This window comes from Perca flavescens, chromosome 5 (genome assembly GCF_004354835.1).
Source record: "Perca flavescens isolate YP-PL-M2 chromosome 5, PFLA_1.0, whole genome shotgun sequence".
NCBI classification, from domain to species: Eukaryota; Metazoa; Chordata; class Actinopteri; order Perciformes; family Percidae; genus Perca; species Perca flavescens.
Genome location: NC_041335.1, coordinates 21,374,875 through 21,390,932, shown reverse-complemented (window position 1 = coordinate 21,390,932; position 16,058 = coordinate 21,374,875). Strand labels below are relative to the sequence as shown.

The following is a 16,058-nucleotide window of genomic DNA, read 5'->3' as shown; positions in this document are numbered from 1 at the left end:
TATCCTCACACAACATCTTCAGAGCTACAGTATGTTTTCCTGCCATTCTTTTCAGCTGCCAAAATTGACTCAGTTTTCTGCCTCTAGTGTCAGTATTTAGTTGCTTGTCTTTGTTGTTTGAAGTGGTACTTTTTTCTTTTTAATTAGTGTTTGGTTTACAGGTACTTTTTAGTAACCAGGCTGGTGCAAATGGTTTTATTTGTCCCCAAATAAACCTGGCTAGATATTGTATGAAGAGCAACACTAGCATGGAGATTAGCTTGGAGAACAGGAAGTGTGCTGGCTTCAGTGGCTAAGGCCTTCCAGTTTGATTTTCTTTTCTTTTCTTTCCTGTTGAAGCTTGTCTGCAGTTGGTCTGCTTGCTTATTTCTAAACTGTTCAGAGTGGCCATGTTGGAACATGTGAATGTTTGACTATTTTTCATCCCATCAAAATATATCCCATCATAATGGGAGTCGCCCTGTTTTACAGTTGGGATATCAAGTTATCTTTTGAAATCCTGCTTCTTTCTTGGAGGGTATCAGTCAGACAAGTAAACCATAACAACAATATTGCAATGCAAAGATATTGGTTAGGTTAATAATCATTTAAACATGGACCTCATCAGGCACCTTAAAGTGTGTATTTATTACATATTCTTTTACCTTTTTGAGCTTTTGTTTAATCCTTTCACTGATGCTATACTTAGGAGAGTTTAGTTGTATGTGCCCTTCAGAAAAATAAAGTTAGATTATGCTCCTAAATCAAGTAATGCAATTTTCAGACCACTTAGCCAGCTTGGGTAAACCTGCTAGCAGTATTATCTCTTTATTTAAAGCCACTCAGATTTTGTATTTAACCTCTGCCTAACCTGTACAGACTAGAGAATGCCTTGTCTAATCTAGTCGACAGTTTTTTGAGTCTAGTAGCAGAAATGGAGCAGTTTTCTCTTGACTGAAGTCCATAATTGTGAATTGTAAAATGTTAAGCGGGTCATTGTCAGTTGATTGGATGCAGTAGTGTTTACTTAATTTATCTATGCATTGTGCTTATGAATAATTAGTTTGTTTCAGGGGTACATCATGTTTGTCATGTCCATAGATCCAGTAATTTACCAATGTGTGTACAGACAGGATTCATGCTTCTAAACCATTATTAAGTTTGATCAAGTAATTCATTTTCCAAGGCCAGCATCAGAGAAGATATTCACTTCTGCGTTTCATGTAAATAATTAGCAAATAGCCTTTAAAAAGTCTATAACTGACCTCTTACACTTGTTGATACAAAGGTTTTAATTTGATTCCTTGTCAAAAGGCAATAATTTGTAGATATGTACAGATATTTTGGGTTTTACATTTTACCATTTGACTTGGTGTTTAAATTTTGTTTGTCTTTTTGGAAAGTCATGATCCCCAGAACACAGCTAAAACCACGCATGCCAGCTGTGTCTGTTTCTCAAGTGTACCACTGAAAACGGCTTTACCTGAAGACGTATTGATATTACTCAATGTTGCAATTTTGCCTTCAAAACTTGCAGCCATGTGTAAAAGACGCTCATCTTTCTTTCATTATTATTTTTTTTTAATTACATGTCGTCGTCTATATTTGTCTTGATGGTAAAGGGATGGCTGCTGCTCTAAGTATGTGGAGAGCTAGTTTCTCTTTTAATGCAATGTGCATAATGCAGTAGGTCCTCCAAGCTCTTCTAGCTTTAGCAGTGCAGTGGTATTTATTTCACCTGTGGTTTGTACAAAGACTCAGAAAAACTGTCAGAATGTAAAGGCCATTAAGTAGTAGAAGTAGGTTTTTCACCACCCTGTGAACTCTCGAAAATGTGATATTTTATTGATATCTCTGGTATGAGACTTGTGTGTGCAAGAAAGCACTAAACAAATTTATTTTATATTTTGTATTGTGTTTTGAAGTTTAAAAAGGAAAAATTATAGCAGTTGTGTTTTTGAAAAAGAAAACTCGAGTCCTTTGAAGAAAACAAACACCTTTGTGAATAAAAACCTACAAAACTTAAAAATGTATATCCAGAAATATAGACAATCAAAAACTTCACTATGAGAAATGTTCAAGAAGCTATCTTTATTGTTTATAAGAATTGTACATAAACATTAAGTTGTTTTTTTCTTTTCTTTTGTTAAACATTATTTTGTATTTTCTGTTGTACTTTAATACCTTGTGTACAGATCCAGAAATAAAGCTCTGGAAAAGGTTCAGAGATGATTGCATATTCTTCATCATTACACAAAAGATTTGACTAGATTTACTCTAAACTAAATTGGATTAAAATGTTAGTCTTTATGTTGAGGAATTACATGAAGGCAGATATCTCTTTATATATCTTAACTTGAACTCCGTTCTCAAGTCTAATGTTGCTAACTGGACCGGATGGACTGCAAACAAAGTCTTGCCACAGTTATCCGCTTGCTACACCAGAACCCCCGAAATATTAGCTGTTGACCCCAGAGTCATCAGACAGATAGCCGGTGGGTTTTGAGATTAAGGGACTAAGTACTAATTCCTTAATCTCATTTGGAGAATTATTAATTAATGCATTGTGGTATAAAAATTAAAAGACTGTCCATCCTTACTTCACTTGTCATTTAGCTTGAAAGTTCATTCTTGACTTTGAAAACAGCAGTTGAAACAAATTATCTAAGCTCAAGGTCCACTAATGTGATTGTTCTGGTGTTTTCAAGCACAATACACAGTCTTTATCTGCAGTAGGAGTTTGCTCAGTTCTCATGGTTTGTAGATGTTCTAATTTTCCAATTGTCTGAGCAACCCTTGAGCTTGACCGTTACATCTGCTGATGAAAGCTGTGTGATATGGTTGGAAGCTTGAGCTGAGATTGTTTTGTCAATTGCCGTTTCCAAGATCAACAGTGACCTGCCAAGCTCAATGTTAAAGCCAACATGGACAAGAAGTCATTAAAGTGCTCGGAATCACCAACATTTGAACGTCTACAGTCTCACAACAAAAAGAGCCAACTTTATATGCTAATGAAGACAATTGAAAGTTTAAGCTATGAGTGAGTTGACCTTGAGCTGAGATTGTCAATATGTAATGAGGCAATATAAAAACTACATTAGTAGTTCATTATCTTGGTCTTCTGAGAGGAATGGGCAGAGTAAGAAAGTCCTCAGCCAAAGTTACTTCTACACCACTGTCCTGTAGAGCATCATCTGCCTGTCTCTTGAGCTCTGAGACATCATCCTCTTCTCCTTCCTTCTGCAGGGAGCAGGGTTTGTACCTCTGGCTGAAGTGGTACAGCACTAGCCTCTGCGCACAACAAGCCTGAGCCACCGCTGCCGCCATCTTAGGTGTGCTGTGTCCGTGGTCCACTGCTTTCTCTCTGTGCTCATCCCCAAGGGTGGCCTCATGAACCAGAACGTCCGCTCCATTGCACAACCTCAGTGGTCCTTCCCCAAGAACTGAGCTGCAGTCTCCTAAGATGCAGACTTTCCTCCCAGGAATGGCTTCTTTCAAGATTTTTTCTGACATTTTTCTTACATGCTATACTATGGCTTTTTTATGACATTTATGACATAGTATACTATGACTTTTTATGACATACTATACTATGACTTGTTTTATGAAATATTATACTATGACTTTTTTATGACATTATATGACGAACTATACTATGAGATTTTGACTTTTTTCTTGGCATAATATACTATGGCCCTGGTTTCAGGCCTGGGGGAAACAAAATGAGATCATTCACAATAATACACCAGTTCCATTTAGAAGACACTTTCTTTTTAGAAATAGCTTATTGTACCAAAAGAGTGTCATTGTATTAGGTGGCCTCTGTGTAAATCGGACTTAATTTGGGTATGTTAAAAAATGTCAAAACAATTTTCAAAAACTAGTATGTCATAAAAGCTATTCATAAAAAAGGCATAGTATCAGTCTTGTATAAAGTAATTTATATTAAATTAAGTAAAAGTACAAGTATCTTACCAGAAAATGACTTTGGTAAAAGTTAAAGTCACCTTTTAGAATGTTACTTGAGTAAAAGTCTTAAAGTATATTGATATTTAGTGTACTTAAGTATCAAAAGTATTTTTTAAATATTAAAAATATTTAATTATTAATAGTAAAAGTAAAAACAAAATTTGCAACATAAACTTTATTGTAGCTTCCTTTTAGTAAAGCATAATATTCAGGGTTTCCACACCTTAAACATCAAATTCAAAGGATTTTTCCAGGCGCAATTCCCTCAAGTTAAAGGACCAAACACTGCATATTTTGAGAGAGCTGACATTAACAAAGAAAAACAGAAGCAGAATTACATTTTTTCGTGACGAAGAATCTTTCACTCCAAACGTACAAACACTTATCTTGCAAAAATGGCCACTGGTGTGTCACGTTATCTTCATCACTACTCCGTTCACCACTGTCATTGGGGTGGTCATCATCTTTTACTAGCAGCAGAGGCTGCAGCCGGTGCTTCCATGACGCTATAAGGTATTATGCTTCTTCCTCTTTTTCTTTAGTTTTGGCAATCTAGGTTCAATAATTCCCAAACCTGCTTTTTTATTTGATTTGGTTTTGTAGTAACGAGTAACGGAGATGCTTAGGGGAAATGTAGTGGAGTAAAAGTAAAAGTAATCAGAAATAAAAATAACGAAGTAAAGTACTGATACGTAAAAATTCTACTTAAGTACAGTAAAGAGGTATTTGTACTTTGTTACATTACAATACTGCGTAGTTTAGTATGCCAAGAAAAAAGTATAAAAAAATTCATAGTATAGTATGTCATAAAAATGTCAGAAAGTCATAGTATAGAATAAATAATAGAATGTATAATAATAAGTAATTTATGTCATAAAAAGTCATAAAAGTCGGAATAGTACTCCATAAAAATGTCATAAAAAAAGTATTTAAAAAGCCATAGTATAATACGCCATAAAGTCATAGTATAGTACGCTGTAAAATGTCATAAAAAGTCATAGTATAGTATGTCAAAACAATGGCATACAAAATTCATAGTATATAGTAGGTCATAAAATGTCTAAAATGTCGTAGTATACTATGTCATAAAAATGTAAAAAAGTCAGTGTTGTATAGTATGTCATAAAAAGTCATAAAAGGTTATTAAAAAAATTCATAGTATAGTATGTCAGAAAAATGTCAGAAAGTCATAGTATAGAATAAGTCATAGAATGTATAATAATAAGTCATTTATGTCATAAAAGTCGGAATAGTACACCATAAAAATGTCATAAAAGTCATAGTATAGTATGTCAGAAAAAGTCATAGTATAGTATGTCATAAAAATATAAAAAGTCATAGTATAGTATATCATAAAAAGTCATAGTTTAGTATGTAAAAAAATGTCATAGTATAATACGTAATAAAGTCAAAAATTCATAGGATAGTACGTCATAAAAATGTCATAGTATATCATAAAAAAGTCATAGTATAGTATGTCATACATATGTCATAAAAAGTCATAGTATAGTATGTCATAAAAAGTCATTGTATAGTATGTCATAAAAAAAGTTATTTAAAAAGTCATAGTATAGTATGTCATAACAAAGTCTTAGTATAGCATGTCATAAAAAAGTCAGTACGTCAAAAAAAGAGTCATAAAGTCATAGTATAGTATGTCATAAAAAATTATAGTATAGTATGTCATAAAAAGTCATAAAAAGTCATTGTATAGTATGTCATAAAAAAGTCATAAAAAGTTATTAAAAAAGTCATAGTATAGTTAGTATGTCATAACAAAGTCTTAGTATAGCATGTCATAAAAAAGTCAGTACGTCAAAAAAAAGAGTCATAAAAAGTCATGGTATAGCATGTCATATAAATGTCATAAAAAGTCATAGTATAGTATGTCATAAAAAAGTCATAGTATAATACGTAATAAAGTCAAAAATTCATAGGATAGTACATCATAAAAATGTCATAGTATATCATAAAAAAGTCATAGTATAGTATGTCATACATATGTCATAAAAAGTCATAGTATAGTATGTCATTAAAAGTCATTGTATAGTATGTCATAAAAAAGTTATTTAAAAAGTCATAGTATAGTATGTCATAACAAAGTCTTATTATAGCATGTCATAAAAAAGTCAGTACGTCAAAAAAAGAGTCATAAAGTCATAGTATAGTATGTCATAAAAAATTATAGTATAGTATGTCATAAAAAGTCATAGTATGTCATAAAATGTCATAAAAAGTCATTGTATAGTATGTCATAAAAAAAGTCATAAAAAGTTATTAAAAAAGTCATAGTATAGTTAGTATGTCATAACAAAGTCTTAGTATAGCATGTCATAAAAAAAGTCAGTAAGTCAAAAAAAGAGTCATAAAAAGTCATGGTATAGCATGTCATAAAAATGACATAAAAAAGTCATAGTATAGTAGGTTATAAAAATGTCTTCTATACCACTGTCCTGTAGAGCATCATCTGCCTGTCTCTTGAGCTCTGAGACATCATCCTCTTCTCCTTCCTTCTGCAGGGAGCAGGGTTTGTACCTCTAGCTGAAGCCTCTGCGCACAACAAGCCTGAGTCAGATGGGAGTCAGGCGGGAGTCATAAACAAATTTATCTTATATTTTTTTATTGTGTTTCGAAGTTTAAAAAGGAAAAATTATAGCAGTCGTGTTTTTGAAAAAGAAAACTTGAGTCCTTTAAAAAAAATAAAAACACTTTTGTGAATTAAAACCTGCAAAACTGAAGAATGTATATCCAGAAATAGAGACAATCAAACATTTCACTATGAAAAACGTTCAAGAAGCTATCTTTATTGTTTATAAGAATTGTACATAAACATTGATTTTTTTCTTTTTTCTTTTGTTAAACATGAACAACAAGCATAACACATGAGATTGTCAATATGTAATGAGGCAATATAAAAACTACATTAGTAGTTCATTATCTTGGTCTTCTGAGAGGAATGGGTAGAGTAAGAAAGTCCTCAGCCAAAGTTACTTCTACACCACTGTCCTGTAGAGCATCATCTGCCTGTCTCTTGAGCTCTGAGACATCATCCTCTTCTCCTTCCTTCTGCAGGGAGCAGGGTTTGTACCTCTGGCTGAAGTGGTACAGCACTAGCCTCTGCGCACAACAAGCCCGAGCCACCGCTGCCGCCATCTTAGGTGTGCTGTGTCCGTGGTCCACTGCTTTCTCTCTGTGCTCATCCCCAAGGGTGGCCTCATGAACCAGAACGTCCGCTCCATTGCACAACCTCAGTGGTCCTTCCCCAAGAACTGAGCTGCAGTCTCCTAAGATGCAGACTTTCCTCCCAGGAATGGCTTCTTCTAGCACCTCACCAGGCAAAACAACACGCCCGCTCTCCAGAGTTACAGGCTCGCCAGCTTTCAGCCGCCCATAAAGTGGACCTGGTTTCAGGCCTGGGGGAAACAAAATGAGACCATTCACAATAATACACCAGTTCCATTTAGAAGACACTTTCTTTTTAGAAATAGCTTATTGTACCACAGGAGTGTCATAGTATTAGGTGACCTGTGTAAATCAAACTTAATTTGGGTAAAAGTCATAGTATAGTACATCATGAAAAAGTCATAGTATAGTATGTCATGAAAAGTAGGTCATAGCCTAGTAGTCATAGTATAGTACGTCATAAAATGTTCAAAATGTTGTAGTATACTATGTCACAATTTATTTTTAAAAAGTCAGTGTTGTAGGACATGAAAATGTCATAAAAAGTCATAGTAAAGTAAAATAACTCATAGTATAGTATGTCATAAAAAGTCATAGTATGGTATGTCATAAATTTCATAAAAAGTCATAGTATGGTATGTCACAAAAAGTCATAGTATAAACTGTCATAAAAAAGTCCTAGTATACACCGTCATAAAATGTCATACATTTTAATTAAAAGTTACTTAAAAAATGTATAGTATAAATAACTTTTTTATTTTAAAAGTCAGTGTTGTATTACATGAAAATGTCATAAAATGTCATGTTAAAGTATGTCATGAAAAATTATAAAAAGTCATAGTATAGTATGTCATAAAAATGCCATAACAAGTCATAGTATAGTAGGTTACAAATGTGTAAAATGTAAAAAAATAATAAAATAAAATAAATTAATTAAAAGTCAGTGTTGTATGACATGAACATGTCATAAAAAGTCATGGTAAAGTATGTCATAAAAATTTCACAAAAAGGTATTTAAAAAATGCATAGATAGTATGTCATAAAAGTCATAGTATAGTACGCCATAAAATGTCATAATAAAGCCATAGTATAGTATGTCATAAAAATGTCAAAAGTCATAGTATATTATGTCACAAAAAAGTCTCAGTATAGTATGTCATAAAAAGTCATAGTATAGTATGTCATAAAAATGTCATAAAAAGTCATAGTATATTATGTCAAAAAAGTCATAGTATACTATGTCATAGACAGTATTGTGCAAAAGTCTTAGGTAGGTGTGGAAAAAATGCTGTAAACTAAGAATGCTTTCAAAAATATAAATAATGATTGTTTATTTTTATTAATTTACAAAATGCAAAGTGAGCGACCAAAAAAAACATCTAAACCACATCAATATTTGGCATTACTACCCTTTGCCTTCAAAACAGCATCAATTCTTATAGGTACACTTGCAAAAAGTGAGGGAACGTTGAGGATCGTAGACACATTGGTCGGCAAAGGAAAACTTAGTGCAGCAGATGAAAAACACATCAAGCTTATTTCCCTTCGAAATCGGAAGATGTCCAGAAGTGCCATCAGCTCAGAACTGGCAGAAACCAGTGGGACCCAGGTACACCCATCTACTGTCGGGAGAAGTCTGGCCAGAAGTGGTCTTCGTGGAAGAGTTGCAGCCAAAAAGCCATACCTCCGACATTGAAACAAGGCCAAGAAACTCAACTATGCACGAAAACATAAGAACCGGGGTGCAGAAAAATGGCAGCAGGTGCTCTGGACTGATGAGTCAAAATTTGAAATATTTGGCAGGCTGTTTGCCAAAGGGCTGTAGAGCTGTACAATAAGGAGTCTCTGCAGGCAACAGTGAAGCATGTTGGAGGTTCCTTGCAAGTTTGGGGGCTGCATTTCTGCAAATGGAGTTGGAGATTTGGTTAGGATTAATGGTGTCCTCAATGCTGAGAAATACAGGCAGATACTTATCCATCACGCAATACCATCAGGGAGGCGTATGATTAGCCCCAAATTTATTCTGCAGCAGGACAACGACCCCAAACATACAGCCAAGGTCATTAAGAACTATCTTCAGCGTAAAGAAGAACAAGAAGTCCTGGAAGTGATGGCATGGCCCCCGCAGAGCCCTGATCTCAGCATCATCCAGTCTGTCTGGGATAACATGAAGAGACAGAAGGATTTGAGGAAACCTACACCCATAGAAGATCTGTGGTTAGTTCTCCAAGATGTTTGGAATAACCTACCAGCCGAGTTTCTTCAAAAAACTTTGTGCAAGTGTACCTAGAAGAATTGATGCTGTCATGAGGGTCACACCAAATTTTGATTTGATTTAGATTTCTCTTCTGTTCATTCACTGCATTGATGAAAATGAAATATTAACACTTCCATTTTTGAAAGCATTCTTAGTTTACAGCATTTTTTTTTCATACCTGCCTAAAACTTTTGCACATTACTGTAAATGTCATAAAAAGTCATAGTATAGTATGTAATAAAATGTCATAAAGTCATAGTATAGAACGTCATAAAAAAAGTCATAGTGTAGTATGTCATAAAATGTCTTAATGTCTAAAATGTCAAAGTCTACTATGTCATAAAAAATGTAAAAAAAAAAGTCAGGGTAATATGACATGAACATGTCATAGTCCTTAAAAAAGTCAGTATATTGTGTCATAAAAAAAGTCATAGTATAGTATGTCATAAAAATTCATAGTATAGTCTGGCTATGGGAGTCTGCTCTGTATTTTCTACTGCACAAGAGGCGTGATCAACGGACATAGTTTAAATGACTCTGTACGCAATTGGATAGTCCTTCAACCAATCAGACCAACGATCCAGGTGACGTAGCAGCGACAGCGGCATCAACGGGTTGCTGCGCTTCGGTGGCCGGCTTGCTGAATGTAAAAAAAAGCTGCTTGGTCGCTTCTCTATCAGCAATAAACCCGCCAATAGCGCGCCAGGTGGATAAGCCAGTTTGTGATTGGTTCCCGCAAATTTTTAACGGAAGCAAGAGAGATAAACATACAGGTTTCCAGCCTGAACTGCAGGGCGAAATCAAATAAAAGTCATAGTATAGTAAGTCATAAAAATGTCATAAAGTCATAGTACATTTCATAAAAAAGTCATAGTATAGTATGTCATAAAATGTTATAAAAAGTCATAGTATAGTACGCCATAAAAATGTTATAAAAAGTCATAGTATAGTACGTCATAAAAATGTTATAAAAAGTCATAGTATATCATGTCATAAAAAGTCTTAGTATAGTATGTCATAAAAAAGTCATAGAATAGTACGTCATAAAAAAGTAATAAAAAGTCATAGTATATCATGTCATAAAAAGTCTTAGTATATTATGTTATAAAAATGTCATAAAACGTCATAGTATAGTACGTTATAAAAAGTCTTAGTATAGTATGTCATAAAAAAGTCATAGAATAGTACGTCATAAAAAAGTAATAAAAAGTCATAGTATATCATGTCATAAAAAGTCTTAGTATAGTATGTCATAAAAAAGTCATAGAATAGTACGTCATAAAAAAGTAATAAAAAGTCATAGTATATTATGTTATAAAAATGTCATAAAAAGTCATAGTATAGTACAGGGGTCGGCAACCTTTTTGATATGAAGTGCCCTTTTCAAAATTTCTTGTTTATTAGTGTGCCATGTTAATTTTTTTTATGACATCACATCAAAATGTAATATCCAGGGAATCTGTAATAATCAGGACCTTGTAATTATTATTATTGTATATTATTATTATGGAAACATGGTTTTAGTATGCAGTCCTGATTGGTGGAAAATGGGCTGACAAAAATATCACTGTAAAAGAGCCTGAAGCGAAAAGTTGTGGAAAAGCCCAGCTTTAATGACGAATGGACTGATAAGCAGGTCCTGTATGCCTCATTTTCAATGAAATGATGCTGTGGCAAAATAATAATAACACAACCAGCATCATTATCAAGAATGAAGAACAGGAACATAACGATTGTGTCATTCACGTGCATATTAAGTAGCCACATGTATTTGTTTTGGTCTAATAATGCATCCATATTTACCGCTCCAGGAGAGGATGGTTTCTTCAGACAGCTTAAGTTTATAAGAATTTGTCCAAATTTCAAGATTCCCTGCAAACTAAGAAAAATAGACTACAAACCGACAGCTTTTCTTTTAGCTTGTTTTGTAAAAATTAGCTATTTGCAGAGTGGACAAGAGTAGACTGAGCAGACAGAGCAAATTGAAATATTGCTTTCTACATGTTGATGCCGGTCTACACAGGTGAGTGAACTGATGAGTATTGACTTTTAACTCACGAAGGTTTAATTGTAGCCTCCTTACAGTAACGAGACTAGCGTTAGTTCATCTGCCCCAGCGGCCGTTGGTAATCCTCTTTGTATTGTTCCCAGTCAGAGATATAAGTCAATCAAACTACCGTAAATAACAGGTCGCGCACAGGCGCCGATTTATGTTTTCCTCCGTGGGTGCTCACACACGCACACAGTTTAAAAAAAAAAAGGAGTCAACATTGTTTGCATTTCAGAACCTTAGGAAATGGACAGCGGCCGACACGAACACACAAGCCGTAAAGTAAGCTAGATTTCAACTCAGGACAGCGCCACTTCTCACAGATAGGATTGGAGATGAGAAGTTTAATCAGCTTCGTGGGAAATTATAAATCAATGCCACCGACATGACCAATCACACTATGACAGACGCTCCACTTAGCACCACCTGCAATGTTTACTATTAAATTAATATAAAAATGAACTGGCAGTCTGGCACATGTGGGTGCTCAGTATTTTTCGTGGGTGCTCAAACTCCGGAGCACCCACAGTATCGGCACCTATGACGTCGGCAACTGTGAACGTTGTAATTTGGCATGCGGATGAGAGAGTGCTTCAGCATTTCAACCATGATTTCAACACATCAATAACTCTCTTGCACACATATTACCAGCGTGCCATTGGTTAAGGTCCCGCGTGCCCATGGTGGCACGCGTGCCTAAGGTTGCCAACCCCTGGTATAGTACGTTATAAAAAGTCATAGTATAGTATGTCAAAAAAATGTCATAGTATAGTATAACCCTTTTCAGATATATGTGATGAATTAGTAGTATGGACCACAGCCCTGCGTAGCAGTCATGCGTAATGACATCTGTTCTGCTGCTGTTGAAGGACCTCAATGATGTGACACAGTCGGTGAAATTGCACTTCTTCTTTTCTGTTCTTCTCAGTGACAGGTCTAATGAGTGGTGGAGCGGGCACAACTAACGATACAAACTGTATCACATTTTGTCACTGGATCATATTACACGGGAGTTAGTGAAAACAATATCATGTAGTCGTGTAGTTATACATTTTGATATTCAATTTGAGTCGTTGAGTAGATTTATACTTTTCTGTCATTTTTCTGTTCAAGCATATACAAAAGAAACCTACCTAGTTCCTTAAGGATTTCAGTCTTCAGTCTTCCGGCTCGATCATGCTCCTGAATGCAAAAACCAAAGGAGGGGACGCGGTGAAACAACCTAAAGGCCTTGACCACAAACTTCTTGTCTTCAAAGAGGAGGTAACAGTCACTGGAGACATCCAGGGAGATTGTCCTGCCCTGCTGCTCCTGTGGGTGCAGAGGACCGCACTCCACTGTCATCTGAAGAGACGCAACACAAAACATAAATATTACATGCTCCTGTGTGAGTGAGGAAATATTGTCAAATAAGTTTAAAAAAATGAATGGAAGTAAAGTTTAAAAATTAGGCTAAATTTCTTAGTTGACATTTGGACACAGAACGGTAACACTTTACTTGAAGGTATCTACATAGGAGTGTCATGACACTGTCATGACACATGAACCCTAACCCTAACTCTAGCCCTAACCCTAACCCTAACTTGTCATGAAGAAAAAACAGATGACACTTACTGACAGAAGCGTTATGTCATAAACATTTATGACTTGTTTATAATGTTTGACACGTTCATGACAGTGTCATGTCACTCTTATGTAGATACCTTCAAGTAAAGTGTAACCCACAGAAGTTTTAAATTACACATATTAACATTGCAAAAGGGATGCAGATAAAGTGAAAGACACGCATTGACCTCACAGAAAGGAAAGTCTTATAGTATTATGCATGGGGACAAATTACATATGGATTTTGTTAAATGTCATGAATGCAAAAATATGCTAAGGTACGATAGCTAGAAGGCTATTTCATGCTTTGGTAGTTCAGGGTGGAGTTGGGTTAAAAAAGAATCCACACCAGTTTGTCCGACCGGGCCAGATGTTTATGGCTTGACCAAAACTATTAAAAAAAAAGGAAATTTATTCATAAATTATTATTATATAAAGACTGGCCTTTTTTTTATATCAGCAAAAAAAATTAAATGGAATCCAGAGAGTAATATTTGCATGATATATTAATGTATTGGTTGAGCCCTATAAAGAGCACTAAGGCGTGATTTATTACCAAGCAGGGATAACATCAAAAACAGTCACATACCTCCAGACTGAGTTGTCCCTCTTCTGGACTCTGGTCAGTTGTGGGCTCCAGCTCATGTACTAGAGTAACATACATAATATAGATGAGAGCAGAGCACATTAGAATTAAGTACAATGAAACAACAAAGATACTAATTAATAAAGTCAAATGGTAAATTAATTTGCTGTGTAAAATACAGCAAATAAAGAAGGCTGAAAAAGTGTTTTAGTTTTTACTTTAGTGTAAAGGTTACATGTTCTATGAATGGGTGTTCAAGATATATATTAAGCCAATTTTTTTTCTTGGTATGGGTAGCAGTCCATTGTGTACTACACACACTCAACCTGCAGAGGATGTTTGCACTGCTGCTCAAAATGTCTTGGTAAACCTTTCATATTCTGTATTCTAAACATGTTTGATACCTAAAGTCAATTGTCTTTGTTTCTAAAAAGTTTATAGTTGGATGAACTCATTTTTACATAAAAGTGACTGAATTGAATCGCTAGTATGCAGAGTTATAAAAAATCTCTATCTGAATAAACTGTAATATCTTCTCTTGAAGGTGGCAGTCAGACTCACAAATGCAAAGAAAGTGCAATTTCCTGTCTGAATGTGCAACCCATAGTTTACATTGGCTGTTTCTGCTAAAACGAATGGATCGCCAGTGTTTTCAAGACTGCAGTAGTGTGAACACATTAGAGCTCAGTTGTACATTTTGGACCTGCCTGCATAAGGGAAGAGCAGCTGTGATCCTGTGAGGCCAAGAGTCACTCTTAAAAAGTGCCGAAGGCCCCGGGGCCCGTAGATGTCCACACAGTTCATGTTCTGCTGCTCGGGGTTGGTGTTGAGGCTCACAGTGCAAAGGAGACCAGGCAGACCAAACAGGTGATCTCCATGCAAGTGGGAGATGAAAACCTTGGTTATTCGACCTGGGTAGAAAATACGACATATTAAGGTGGTATAATGACAATTTGGAGAGTTTGTCTCAAGTAAATTAGATTATAGACTGTTTATTATTGAGATGAATCAACTAATTTTGAGGTGGTCAGGAGGGAGTCAAGCGGGAGTCAAGCGGGAGTTAAAAGTATATTACATAATTTAGTAAAATCTCTGGATACACAATAAATTGGGTAAAATGAGTATGTCATAAAATGTCTTAATGTCTAAAATGTTGAAGTATACTATGTCATAAAAAATTTTAAGAAAAAAGTCAGTATTTTATGACATGAAAAGTCATAGTAAAGTATGTCATAAAAATTTCATAAATAGTTATTAAAAAAGTAATAGTACAGTATGTCATAAAAATAGTATAGTGTGTAAAAACGTTATAGCATAGTATGCCATATAAATGTCATAAAAAAATCATAGTATAGTATGTCAATAAAATGTCATAAAAGTCATAGTATAGTATGTCATAAAGTCATACTACATTATTTCATAAAAAGTCATAGTATAAAATGCTATAGAAATGTCATAAAAAGTTATAGTATAATATTTCATAAAATTGTCATAAAAAGTCATAGTATAGCATTTCATAAAAATGTCATAAAAAAGTAATTAAACTAACTTCACCCCGGAACCAAACCAAAAAACGTCCAGGTCTATTCACAGCAAAGGCAATTTAATTTGTGAGTGTTAAGAGTGAAAATGAAAGTACTCAAATGACTATAGTTTTTGACAGACTTTTTAATAACTTAAATATTAAACTTGGAAATTAATAATTAACGTTACAGAGAACCTCATATTAGTTCATTGATGATAGGATGGAGAGTTGGAGGGCGGGCGGTGGGTACATAAATAGCAGTTTAGTCAGGCTGTTTTTAAGACCTTTAAAAACTTTGTTTTAGTTTCCCAGGACGAGGAGCTGCAGTGACTCACCGGCTCTGAGTTGGCTCTTCATCAGTTGGGTCTGTGTTCCCTCCCCGCAGTCAAACAGCCAGCATTCCCCCTGTGTCCGCAGCACCAGAGCCGAGGCACCGCGCTGAGGAGACGGGTAGGCCGAGCCGGTCCCCAGGAATGTCATATCCATGCTCATTCTCCTAAAGTTACAAGGCAACGGGTGGAAACTGTCTACAACTAGCTAGAGATGAAGAGGCATGCTAGCCCATGGATGTATTAAGAGAACGGGCCATTGGAACCAGATTGGAACGGGCTAGGCTAGGCTAGCTCCATTGACTGGCTAGCTCACATAGACAGTATGCTAGCTCACTGTAAACAGTCACACGGTGATGACGTAACACTCGCGATTGTGCGACGTTCAGATCAAGTCGGATTTACTGTACAATAATAATATAACTATTAGCACATTTGAATGTAATAATACACCTTTGAGTTAGGCCTACATAAAAATGATCATGACCTGCTGAATGTCTGCTCAAAATGTTCAATAAAGAAACTTTTTTTTAAAGAAAAAAAAAGTATTGTGTATAATACAGTATATTAGTTTG

The 16,058-nt window shown here is 35.1% G+C and overlaps 1 protein-coding gene across 3 annotated transcripts; it reads right to left on the bottom strand.

Moving 5' to 3' along the window:
- Nucleotides 1-3,046: 3,046 nt before the first annotated feature.
- elac1 (elaC ribonuclease Z 1) lies at nt 3,047-15,880 on the bottom strand. Of its 3 annotated transcripts, XM_028578171.1 has the most exons (7): nt 15,490-15,880; nt 14,337-14,540; nt 13,633-13,691; nt 12,572-12,782; nt 7,037-7,361; nt 6,395-6,483; nt 3,047-3,152 (listed from the first exon to the last, which is right to left on the bottom strand). In XM_028578171.1, the coding sequence occupies exons 1-7, from the start codon at nt 15,644-15,646 to the stop codon at nt 3,088-3,090; spliced, it is 1,110 nt and encodes a 369-aa protein (XP_028433972.1). In that variant the 5' UTR covers nt 15,647-15,880; the 3' UTR covers nt 3,047-3,087. The 3 variants fall into 3 exon arrangements, with proteins under 3 accessions (XP_028433972.1, XP_028433973.1, XP_028433971.1); XM_028578172.1 differs by lacking the exon at nt 6,395-6,483 and having other exon boundaries at nt 3,047-3,454; nt 7,250-7,361; XM_028578170.1 differs by lacking the exons at nt 3,047-3,152; nt 6,395-6,483 and having other exon boundaries at nt 6,762-7,361; nt 15,490-15,879.
- Between the last annotated feature and the right edge of the window lie 178 nt (nt 15,881-16,058).